The 13494-nt window shown below is 36.7% G+C and overlaps 2 protein-coding genes across 2 annotated transcripts in view; one reads left to right on the forward strand and one right to left on the reverse strand.

The window, feature by feature from the left end:
- LOC140137695 (phenylalanine-4-hydroxylase-like) overlaps window positions 1–13494 on the reverse strand; it is a 94183-nt gene that overhangs the window by 34448 nt on the left and 46241 nt on the right. The window lies entirely within an intron of this gene.
- Window positions 1411–12413, forward strand: LOC140137697 (plancitoxin-1-like). The gene is made up of 8 exons (XM_072159453.1): window positions 1411–1917; window positions 3194–3377; window positions 4229–4301; window positions 6560–6721; window positions 7267–7464; window positions 9159–9259; window positions 11180–11353; window positions 11836–12413. The coding sequence occupies exons 1-8, from the start codon at window positions 1799–1801 to the stop codon at window positions 12103–12105; spliced, it is 1281 nt and encodes a 426-aa protein (XP_072015554.1). The 5' UTR covers window positions 1411–1798; the 3' UTR covers window positions 12106–12413.

Here is a 13494-nt window from a genome sequence, read left to right on the forward strand (position 1 = left end):
TTAGGCATAGGCCTACTATACGTGCAATGTTAACTTTTTTCTCTCAGCGGGCACAAATGTTTTTTTGTTTTTTTTCTATCATGTCTATTTTTAATAATTCTTTTGCCGTCCCTTCTTCTGCCACCCCTGCTTTATTTTATCACAATACTTCTGTAGTTACTATAGAATAAAAACATAATTCTTTTTTTTTTTAACAATTTTTATTCATAGATAGAATTTTAGGAAACTCCACAAAATGAAGAATCTTGACTCCTTTTTGGGTGCAAATTTCCTTCTTCTCGTCCCCATGAAAAGCCAAAAGTATAGCAAGATTCACTTTGTTATAAATGAAGTAAAAGAATATTCTGATTTATGGGCATAATTTGCTTGAAATTTTATTCAAAAATGATTTTTAGATTTATAGTTGGGTACCCTTTTGGGGTGGGGTGGGGGTATAATTTTCCTTCACCGAAGACACACTATAACTTCACCGTCCAAAAAAGAATTAAAAACAAACAAAAACAAACAAATCAATAATCATGATATTTTGAATATACTTTCTTTCAATGTTTTTGATATTGTTTGTCAAATGTAATTCCAATCCCACTTCCTTCAAATCCTTCGGGAACTGATCCCATATTACATTCAGCACAAAATTCTCAGCAGTAAAAAAACATACCTAAAACCCAGCCTAAAATAAAATATCTTGCATTTCAATTACTCGGAAAAAATTACTCAATTCTTAAAAGTTTCAAATCACTAATAAATGGTAAATACACTGTATCACTGTCAAACTCGATCAACATTACGCGTTATGTAAATAAACCACTCGACTTGATTTAGTCCTATTGTCCATACGCGTACATGTGCGCGTGCGGTTTGCAAATGTTTGCTCATTATTTATCAAGGGAAGCTTCTTCCAATATCGCCGCGCCGCCAAGCTGCATTGATTGGTCGGTAATTGTAGTCGCTACACCACTGCTTACACAAACGGTGAGGCAGTGAGAACACGGACGTGGTATATAGAAAGATTGCGTGACTCCAAATCCGTAAAAGTGAACTTCCAGCAGTTTGTGGGAGCTGGAAGTCAAATTGCCTACAGACTGGGAGGGTCCGTGTATTGGGTTGATTTTTAATGCTATGTAATCTACATTACCAGTCGTTCTCCACGGACCCGAGGGAGGGTCTACCCCAAGGTTAGGTGATCTTTGACCTTGAATAACCTCAGCCCATGTTTATGTCCACAAACTTTGAGCCCAATCAGAGCAGTTTAAAATTTTGACCCCATGTGGGTTAACATTTGACCACTAGATGACCTTTGACCTCAAAAATATTCACTCATCTGATGCTCCTCTACCAAGAGATTATCACCATGTGTGGTTGACATATTAAAGTCTACCTTTACAGAGGAGATCAATTTCCCCTTATATCAACAATGACCTCATGTGACCCTAGATGACCTTTCATTCACAGCTATCCATTCCAGGCCGGATGTAGATGTACTTTGAGCACAATCCAGTCTTGTTTCGACATCTGGTTAAAGCAATTGGCATGCAATTAGAATAATGACATAACATTTGACATTTTCTTTTAACATAATACATTAATTAATTTTGCTTTATACCAAATACCAAAGTATAGTGGAAATCCCCACATTATTATGGACTATTGTTCAAATCAATTTGTGCATGGATAAACACTATTATCTAAAGCTCCCAGCCATGGCATTTTGAAAACGAAAGTTCAATCTCATGATCATCATATTCCTGCTACTTGTTTTGAGGTATGTACCTATATACAGTTGGAAGAGACGCTGGATATGGATGGCAAAATGGCGGGTAACAAAGATTTGCTTCTGGTATGGATTTTACTTGTGTGCGCATTTGACATTTCATATTCATTGACATGTCTAGATATGAATGGGAACCCTGTCAGCTGGTGAGTGTACTTCATTATTTTTGAGTAAATATTATTTAAAAAATACAGGTATAATAAATAACCCACATAGATAAAACAAATATTTAGTTTTTATCAGAATTCTTCTTTCAATTTGAGTGGAACTAGTTTGCCAATTTGTCCACACATAAATCTATTGGTGCACGTTGCATCTCTAATATATCCATTGTACATGTCGGAATTTTTGCACGTTATATTTACATGTATAGCATAATTTGTGTTATAATGCTATTTTTTGGCTTATTTAAAGTTTACACTAATGCATGACAAAATGCAGGCCTATGATATACGAAGGCATGTTTGGCAGGCATTAATGAATGTTGCATTTACAAAATAAATTCACTAATTCATTAATTTAATCCATAAAATTTGCTTTCAGCAATTTTGTATTAACATACTATTTTTATAATAAAAGAAATAAATTATTATATAACAAGTATAATTTTTCAGGTGACTAACTTTGGAATTAAAAGTGCTCAAACCCATTACAGGTGAGCGTAGAAACAAATTCAAAGTATAGACCTCTGGAAAAATACATTATGTGGGCCTAACACAATATTAACACTGTTGGTAATTTCCATTACTGATCCATCATATATAATTATGTGTAAACTCATATTTTCTTGTTCTTTAATTTGTCACCATATTTAGGCCTAATGGAAAGATATTTAGAATATGTAATAATACTTTGAATAGAAGACTTTCTAAATTCCAAGAAATTACCCTAAATTTAGATGTTTGCATTTTTCGAACAATTAAGCATACTGCTGAAGCGAACAAATGGCAAACATGAAAGAAAAAATTGGGACATTAAATGCAGAAATGAAGATAGAATAACTTGCATTTCTTATAGGATAAGTGAGGCAAGGGATGTGTATGCAGAAATTTACAAGTATACAGAGCAGTTTATTTACATGCATTATGAAATATACATCAAGATAGCAGTATATTGGACTCTTGTCATTTAAACAGAAACTTAAAAGTTTTAACTTTTTAAAAAGTTTAAAACCTTTTCTGAGTCTTTGTTGAGCGACAACATGGTATGCAGGTATCTTCATTCAGTATTGTGTTCACAAACTACCAGTCACTTCACTGACTCCAGTGTCAGCAGATTGTTGTAAATCCAGATTGTTGTGAAAGTGGTGTGGTGGCTCCCAATATGCGAGCGCAGCGAGTGGAGCGTTTAACGGTGTGAGCTCAGGAGCCCCCTCAAGGGCTAATGGAGAATTTTTCACAAATTTTTTTGATCTCAAAACAGGTTTATTGCATACAAACTTCCCAGAAATTCTTGCCCAAGAACAAGTGGCTTTGATTTTATGTATATGGATGCAAAAACTACCATGCCTACATTACTGAGATCACCAGTGCCAATCAACAATCAAAACCAACCCATTGGATACACTCTTCAACAGGTGTACCAAGCAAATCAACTTGGAAACCAGGTAAAATATATGTACCCACATTTCTTACACAATAAAACAAAGGTATAATTTGAAATAATTGAATGAGGTTGTGCTTTATAATAACATTAACCTTTACACCTGGGGGAGGGTAAGAGGTCACATGCACCATGTTGTGTAAAAAAGGGTAGTTTTTCAATGGGCAAGCGATGTATGCCTGTACATTAAAGCCATATTGTAATATTTGCTGAGGAGGCCGTTCTCAATATATTTTAAAATTGTGTTTTTTCATGATTGTAATGTACTTAATTAAACTAACTTACCCTGCAAAAATCAAGACTTTGGGTGCTGTAGTTTTGTCAAAATCCCAGATTTTGAATAAAACCGTTGTTTAATTATTAAAATGGAAAGTTTAGTCAAACATGTATGCAATGTTCATAACACAGTACGTACATGGTGTGGGGGACTGTAATACACACATCAAAGGATCGTGCCACAGCAAGACTGACTGAGTGCATGCATTGGCGATATGGACGCTGGTAGTAAATTCCAATTTTCTTTGCTTTACCACAGTTGTTCGGCTCAAATTTAAAAGGGGACATGTTTGACAGTGAAAGCTTACATTTTATGGAAAAAAAAAAATTATCTGTTTTTGATGGCAATGTTACAATATGGCTTTAATTTAAAGGGTATGTTTGACACTATACCTCGAATACGAAATGCCATAATAATAATTTGTTTTGTTATTTTTAACTATTTTGAGTAGTAAAACATGACCAAATACCCCCAGGCCTTTGAATTTTTGTTAAAGCACATTCATACTTGTTTGCTTTTTTCAAAATTTCCAAGCAATATTGTGTTTGATCACATTTTGTATTATTTCTGGCTTTCAGAGTGTAGTATATGGTATGTATAATGACCAACCTCCACCAAACAGGCCTAGTACCAGCAAAGGGCATACCAAGGGTAAGTATGTCATGGCTGTTTCTTTTGCAGTCAAACAGGCCGTTGCAACTCATATACCAGCGCAATGCAAAAAGTGGGGACACCGTAGGCTTCCCCCATATATTATCCGCCGGTGCCATTATCACGTGACTGAAGAAAAATGCTGCTGCCACCACAGCAATAGAGACAGAGAACCGGGACTTGACCGCCATCTTGATATATTATGAATATATGAATATATAATTACAGAAAAATGCTGCTGCCACCAACGATAGCTAGCATTATAGGCAACGTAAATCGTGTATTTATATAAGGACTTATTTTTTGTCACTGTCCTCACGTCGGTGAACAGAGTTGCAAGTCCTTCGCACTTTGTGTTCTATTTTCGTCCATGGTCATATCCATGCTTTTTACCGTTACATTTATGGTCCAAATCAACATTTAATGTGACAGGTTATGCATCAAAAAAGTGCCCCTTAATTTTCAGATATTATTAATTGGTTCCATTTGACCAAATTTAATTTATATATTTTAAGTTTTATTTGGAAAACTATAATGGGCTATTCCAGAAAATAAGTGCACACCCCCTATAGAGGAGTAACTTTTCAATCAAATAAATGTTTGGACTTCCAAGTCTACTTTCTGAAAACGACTAGAATTCCAGTTGCCAATGTCACTTGAAAAAACTTGGAAATCCAATTAAATGAAGACAAAATCACCGAAATGTCCATAATGACTCTCAAATTGAGGATTTCTGATTTGAGCTACTTTTCTGCTGAATTTTTTCGCCATCGGACACTTTAAAAGTCTGGATTTCCAAATATCACGACTGGACAAAAAGCCCGGAAATCTGAGCTCCTCTATAGGGGGTGTGCATCTATTTTCTGGAATAGCCCAATGCTGGATGGCTTAATTAAAATGAAACCATAAAAATGTAAACAAGTTGTCTCATATTGTATATTCAATATTTGGGTATATACTTTTCATATATAGATTCGGGTTTTTTACTATAAATATTTAACACAATTTTGAGCTAATTTGATGCCATTTAAATGAGTCCAATTCGCCAGCGAAGTGGTTACATAACTCCCTGGTAACTGGAGTCACACACTTTCGGAATTGGTAGTACATGTACATGCCATAGAGCGTGTTTCTACAGGCGCACCGCTAAGTTACCGCTAAATGGATAACGCTATCTTACCGTTATCTTACCGTTTAACCTGCTGATTCCACAGACAGGTTTTTGCCGTTGGCGTGTCCATACCGTTTAATCTGAATGACAAACATGTTTTAAAATTTTGTCTTACCTTTTACGGTAGTATGGCCAAAATTTTGAATCGTAGACCTAGAATTAATGCTAGAATTGATTGTTTAATGGTTGATTATTGCTAAATAATCACTTTTTTGTTATATTTTTAGTTTTTCACTATTTTGTAGCATTTACAAATTTCCGTGAGCAAACCCCGAATTCCGTGAGTTTTTCTGTTTTTCCGTATCACCGAGGAATTGTGGCCTTGTGGCTTTACATAATAGTTTGGACTTGTTATGTTGCCCAGGCTGTTATTAACGTTTTTGTCATGTCGTCTGTCCAGTAACATGTTGATTAACAGCCATTTTGTTTGATTTTGCTCAATAATCGGCAAGTTACCGCTTAGGTCTGTTTCCATAGAAAATCTACCCGCTTCGTCAACGGCAAAAACCTACTCCAACGAGGTTTCCGTGGCGATGAAAAGCGTTAAAAAAGGCGTTGGAGGCTGTTTCCACAGGAGTGATTAACGGTTCCATACCGTTTCAAAACGGTATTTGGCTCTGTAGAAACACGCTCATAGACTTTGTGTTGCGATCATTTCGATCATGTTGCAGAACTCAAAAGCATGTCCAGTTGACATGGTGATAATCGGATTACACATATAACACTTCGCTGGCGAATTTTGGTCAGAAGAACCACTGCCCTAAGTTTTACACAGGGTGCACACAGATTGGGGTCAAAGGTCAAACAGGGGTCAGTAAGGAAATTAAGCCAAACTTCACCTGGTCCGAATAATTGCTGGCAGAAATATATAACACAATATTTACATCCCTCATTCAATGGCAGCTTAGGCATTACAGCTGCATGCAGCTTTATATACTGCAGCTTGGCTGGAAAGGCTGCATGCACATTTATAAATAGGAATTTGGGCCCCGAAAATAACTTTCTTTAAATTTTTTGTATCAAAGATCAAGCCATCCCCTAATATTGAATTACATCAGTTATTCTATTACATGACAATTAATTACAGGTGTTGTTGCATTAGACGCTGAATACGGCTTCTGGTTGGTTCACAGTGTTCCAGCTTTTCCAAGTAAAGGCAGTTCTGGTTATAGCTATCCATCCAATGCCGAAACATTTGGACAGACATTGCTGTGTATGACCTTCAGTTTTGCCCAGTTTGAACAAATTGGTAAGTATATTAAAACTATACAATATCCAGTGGGGGTGCATACTTCGATTATTTTTTGATGGGGATGTGTGACTCAAGCTTCTGAACCCTTACCCATTTTCAAGGGCAATTTTACTGAAAACAGGGACCCACATCTAACGATATTCCGAATAGAGATACGTACCCATTTCCAATGATTTTATGAACACGGACCCATATCTATGGCTTTATGTTTTTCATGCATAGCATAGAAAATAGGAGACCCATATAATGTAAAGGATTTTCCTTCAAAACATAGACCTATGTCTACGGATTTGTCAAAAACCTACGGAGTTGCACATCCCTGTATGCCTTAATGCGAGTACCCCTTCGTACAATACATCACAGCATTCTGATATGACCAGCATCCGACATACTAAGGCTAAATAAAGGAGGGGTGGGACAAGGAGGGGGAACTCCCCCTTACAGGTATGCAACTGATCTGTGCATGATTTTTATCACTTTAAATTTGTCTAATTGTATGGTTTGTGAATATGATGCAGAGGTTAATGTTTGATTTCATACAGGTCAGCAACTGTTATACAACTGTCCGTTCTTCTATGACAATTTTATGCCAACTTCAATAATGACAAGTCTGCCAAGTCTGTATTCAGCAATGAGTGGTGTGTGTACTGACAATACTCCGTACTACCGGACAACAAATCTAGTGGCACCAAATGGACAAACGTTCACTAGTTTTGCCAAGTCTAAAACTTTCAATAATGGTAAGGTAAAAATGCCAAAAAAAATTAAAATGTAAATAAATAATACAGTGCAACAATGTTCAACATATAATGTCTATTCTGTCGGTCTGTGCTACGTCACTTCCGGTTATTGATGCGACTCACGGTCGAGTGAAAACAAGTCCTTGATTCGATTTTTGTTGATGATTTCTGTCATTGGTGTTGTGTACATTTCGATCGCAAATAGTCAGAGGAATCAAACAACCATTTCTAAGTCTGCAGAGTGGAAGAAACTTACTTGATTTACCATTTATATACTGACAAACTTAAAATGAAATTCCATGGTCGAGTGTTGGTTTTTCCGGAATTGAATTTCACTCCAAAAACTTCGCTATGTAGCCTCCTTCACAGCCGGTTTCTGTCGTTCATAACAAAAAATGAGCCACATGCAGTTTGGGTCAGAGACTAGAGGTAGCCCGGATGTTGGACCGACAGAATACACATATGATAATATTTGATGACTTGATGTGCAATGACTTAACATTACATTGTTTAAGAATCGGACTGAACTTGACACATTGATACTCTGAAATGACTCAACACAAAATTCAGACACAAACACTCAACTTGACAAGTCTAAAGCTCTAAATTACTTTAATTGGGACTCAAGTTAGGTGACTCAACTATGACTTTGTTTGATTCATTTGAGGTCAAGGTTAAGGTCACTGACATTGGTGCAAGAGGTCCCTTGTCCAATTATCCAGCCTCTCCAATACGTACATTTAAGCTGCATGCAGGCACTTCTCCATTACTGTAAAAACTAAAAATATTACAGCATTTTCTGAAAGAACTTGCTGAAAGCAATACAATTGCTGCATTTCAATGTTCACTTTGCAATTCCCATTTTCACGTATCATCAGATTGGAGTGCAATTAGAGACCAGTCTGCAAATGCAAGAAAACCTCTCATTCTCCTGTAGTCAGCCATCGTACTGCAACACTTTGCGCTAGTAGGGTTTATCTCTGTACAGCTGCACTTTCAGTTTGAAATGAACTGGACCATAGTCTGAAGTACCTAGTCTTGCATGTACTGTGCAGGTGGCATCTAGATCAGTGATGACCAAGTCAAGGGTCTGGTCTTTCCAGTTAGGTCCCTCCTTTGTTGGATGTAGGTCTGTCTCTACGACAGCTGAGGGAGAATCCGGGTATAGTTATACAGTCAGCACCATCACTCACAGTAGCATCCAAGAAGGTTTCCATGCTGACAATAATGAATGGCTTTAGTTCATGGCATAGATTGGATAGCTCACCTATGTTCAAACATAGTCCTCTGATGTTCACTTCTAGTAAAGTCAGGTCCGTTTTAAGTAGTTGTTGGGCACGCATGGGTCGTTACCGTTTTTATCCATCCATTACTTGTAGCGAGAGAAGTTGAAGAGTGGCAGGTTGCTGGCCCCCTCACCCCAGATACATACTTAAGCGGTGTGGTGGGGGTGTGCACTATGCATAACTTAAACTGAAAGCATCCTGAGATTCAGAACAGTTCGGGCATCCTGATGGCAGACGATACCTTTCAGTCAAGGATGGGATGGTCAGTGCTTTAGGTTACACCCCTCACTATATGTAGTTGTAAAAATAATATGAATAATGAAAATTAGTCTGGGAAGAGTCAAATATCTCCATGGACATGTCTGAACCACTGTGTCTTTTTAAAAGACAGTTCTTGTTTTTTCTTAGATCTTTATAGTGCGCTGGTGGCTCCATATTTCGGTTACAACCTCTACACACAAACCTGGCGTCCTAACACCCCACTCCCATCATATTGTGGTACCCCAATGGTAAGTCTTATTTGATTCTGGACAATATTATCCAATATAAATTTTATTATGGTAATTGAAATGATGCTGACTTATTTATCCTGTCCTGTTTTGTGATTGCTTTTGTATGTTAATCTATTTATTTTTAATGATAAGAGGGCGAGATGGCCGAGTGGTTAAGGCGTTGCGCTGCCGGCCGGGAGATACGATCGACGAGGGTTCGCGCCTTGGGCTTGCCTTAGGTGAAAATTCTCTTCCTTCCCAAAAAGTTCCTATGTGGTCGAGAATCCTTCAATTCAGTTCAGTAATTTAATTTCAGAATTTAATTGAAGAATTTCTTCTCGCTCCCATACACTGCTTATCACGTGCAGATATAGGTAGTGTATGTGCTTCGTCCGTGATTTGGAAGTCACGTAAAGCTGTTGGTACAAGAAGAGTCAAACCCTGTGCATGTTAAGTGTCAGAACTATTCGAAAAGAGAAGGGGGACCATCCCCGGTTCTGATATCTGCAATCAATCCTAGGTTCCAGGATTGTGCATAGGTAAAAACTATGCACGTTAATCCAGTGCGACAATACTTAATTTGAGGTATGCACATTATATAGGAAGAAGGAAGGAGGAAGAAAGCAAAACCAACCTACATAAGAAAACAAGCAAACAAACAACATCTTAATTGCCCAAAAGCATAGCATATATGCCACAGCTAGGAGGAACATAAAGCAGGTTTAAAAAATATGGATAGTGGTCCAAAATAGGTTGTCCAAAGATATGGGTAGTGCAGCTATGACTAACAGGCGCGTATACAGAACTGCAGCAACCGGGGGTGGGGGAATTTCTTAGTGAGCTAAAAAAGAATCATGAAACATGTAAATATAACATATTGAAACTTAAAAGGGCATTTCGTGATCCACAGCCTCATCCCCCACTTTTCTCAAAAAAAGTTGAGATTTTTATATCACTGGAAACCTCTGGCTACATAATGTTTATGTACAAAATATTTCTTGCAGATTAATTTGTTTAGCAAAGATATCGTGAAATTTGAATTTCGTTCTGGTGCACCAGAACGAAATTACAACGTATTGTCTATGGAACATTGTAATACACATAATCATGCATAACTCGCAAACGCAATATCGGAATCAACTGAAATTTTGGGAATATGCTTTTTTTCGTGGATATGTACTGAAAAATGTCATAAAAAGAGGATGCTAGGATCACAAAATACTCCTTTAAATGGAATAAATTCGCGCGAAATGTGCCTAAATATGCTTTTTTTAAAGCTGAAATTGGTCAAATAAGAGATTAATTTCATAAAAATCACATGCATACAGGCGTTTCTCTTCTCTTGTACTCCCAATTTTCCTTCTCTTATACCCGGGGGCACGCGTTCATTTAAAAAGGGCTGTATACACTACTGACTAAGTTTGACATAATATGGGGGTTCTCTAAACTATGAGCCTCGTCTGCTATTGTTGCGGCTTGCCTTATGCGATAAACTTTGGCAACAGAAATAAGAACAAAACAAAGTGTTATTTTTTTTACAATGGTTATTTCATTAAAGGCAAAATGTGGCAGTATCTCTCCTTGTGAAATACTTTCATGTCCCATGTCTTATTTTTCATCCAAATTGCCTGATTTCCCCATGTTTTGTACTATGTACAGAAATTTATTCTTTTTGTATTTAGTATTTAGACAACTTTTTTTTCTGGGCAAAATATAAGACTCCCAGATCAACATCATGCATTTGGCCTGCTCATTCAACAAATTCCATTTAAATAGTCATTTGATGCTTAGAATATCTTTTGTAAATTAACCTATTTACAACTTTTTAATTGGCTATATTGATATGGATGTGTGTAGATATTGATATCTAAAAACCCTGTCACACATGCAACTGAATCCCTGAAAATAGAAATAACCCTTTTCTGATTTTAACCACAGGTTTACAATATTATCGCTATTACGGTGGGGCCTGATTCTCCTCCTGGGGAAAGTTATCAGTTTTACTCCAGTCAAGATCATTCCAAATGGGCTGTAACCGGTGACGTTGATGACAGGCATCCACCACCACCACTTGACAAGCAAGTGGTATGCATAGGTGATATTAATAGGGAGGTAAGTCTAGAAGAATATTTCTGGATTATTTTGTTTGCACTTTTTACTGTACAATAAACTTATTCTGTCACCAAAAGGTGCTGGATTCACTATACTTTAAGAACATTTTCCACCCCCCTGTCAAAAAGAAATCTATGCCACTGTTAATAAAGAACAAGTCACAAGCAGGGCTTACATCTAAAGGGCTACATGTACTAAACTTACATGTACTAGACTATTTCTTTTTCCCATTTATTGTGACATTATTTTCTCGAAAAAATTCAGGCTTGTAACATTTTTATTGGGCATGTAACTTTGTAGCGTTACATGCTGAACTGGCTAGTGCCAAAAACATTAAGGTCCAGTCCTGATCATTACATGCACAGACTCATAGTAAAATTGCCAGGATTCATATGTTATCATTTAAAATTGTAAGGGTAAAAGGAGTAATATATCACCTATTAAATCTCTCCATACATGTTCTAATCATATTGTTTCTTCAGTCCAGTCAGTTCAATAAAGCTGGTGGCACAGTATGTATTGGATCTGCAAATGTATGGAGAGCATTTCGTGATGCTGTAAGTGGAGCTGAACTTTGTCCAATTTCTTGTACAATGGATCAAACAAAGAGGAGTGTTAATAATGAAGCAACCAATTGTACATCAGAATCAATTGATGACGGATGGTCATGTCCTATAGATGGAGCCAAAAAGAGTAGTGTAGATGTCATGCTTTTGTTTATACCCATCATGACAATAACTTTGCTGTGGTAAACTCTATGCAAAGCCACTCTGCAAAGTTATATGCAAGCCCAACAAATAAATTCAAGTTTCTGTGACTGTATCAAAGAGATTTGTTAGACCCAAAGAGAACCGACTCGCCATGTTTGCGTGTCACTCATCAATATCAAACCACTTGTAAAGTCTGCAAATTGTATTTTGTGTTACAGTGCAAAATGTACATAAAGGTTGTATTCATATGTACCTAATGTTTGTCCTACATGTTTCTCATTTTAGTGTCAGTCAAACGCCAATCTTTAATCCTATTGTTGAAGAGGATAATAAGCTTATACTTATGTATAGAGTTAGTAAATAGCTCTAGTCTTTGTTTGCTTTGGCCAAATCCTGTTCAATTGGTGGGTTAACCAACAATCAACAATGAGAGGACGTTCCGGACTTCCTGAACCTCGTTGACTTGGGGATGATTTGAAGTGACCGCCAATTATGACAATTTGATATGTAATACCAGCGATGTGGAAAAAGAGAAATAATGAAGCACCAAAATAATGTACCCTTTTACTGAAGGAGCAAAGTTTAACAAGCCATAACTCCGCTTCTTGTTATTGTTTGAAATCAAATGATATATCATTGTAAAGCTTATGATATATATTTTCTAAACACAGAAGAAAACTGACCAGGTGCCGACTTTATTTACGAGCATTTTGACGTGGACAGTAACATATGCATCTGTAAGTTGAATTTTGCATGCATTATCAGCACAATACAAACAAGCACACACTTCAAATCAAAGTTTACCAGATGAAATTTATAATATATTCCATGAGTGACATGCAAAATTCAATTTACATATGCATATTGTTTGATATCGATTGCTGATAAATACCAGATGTACACTCTTTTGGTCTCCATGTGTGATACACCAATATGATGGATTAACCTGAGTGTCATGCACAGGGATATTCAGAGTTCGTTCTCTTTGGGTCATATCTCTTTGGACTATTATGAGTCCAATGGGCAAGCTGCATATACCTGTACCATCTAGCTCTGAATTTATAGAACTCATTTGTTGAAACTGGTTGACAATTAAAGCAATGCTGATTGAAAACTCAAAGAAGGAACAAAATCAAAAGTTGCATTTTAATGTTCTAATCAATGGGAAGAACGGTGCTAGAGTTATCTTGTTCAAGCATGCTTTTTGTACAAATCAATAGGGCATCCAAAGGAGCAAAATGCAAATTTTGAATTTGCATCTTCCTTGGGATTTTGGATTACCATGACTTTATTTCAGTCTTTTTCAGGTCTTAAATCCAAGCTGAAAGATTGGTTCTAATTATGAATGATATATGTCTTTGTTTATGATATACAGAGTGAAAATAACTGGTACCTTATTTATTTTGCTGTCTCTATTTGTCACACACAATC

This window comes from Amphiura filiformis, chromosome 17, assembly GCF_039555335.1.
Source record: "Amphiura filiformis chromosome 17, Afil_fr2py, whole genome shotgun sequence".
Lineage (NCBI taxonomy): Eukaryota > Metazoa > Echinodermata > Ophiuroidea > Amphilepidida > Amphiuridae > Amphiura > Amphiura filiformis.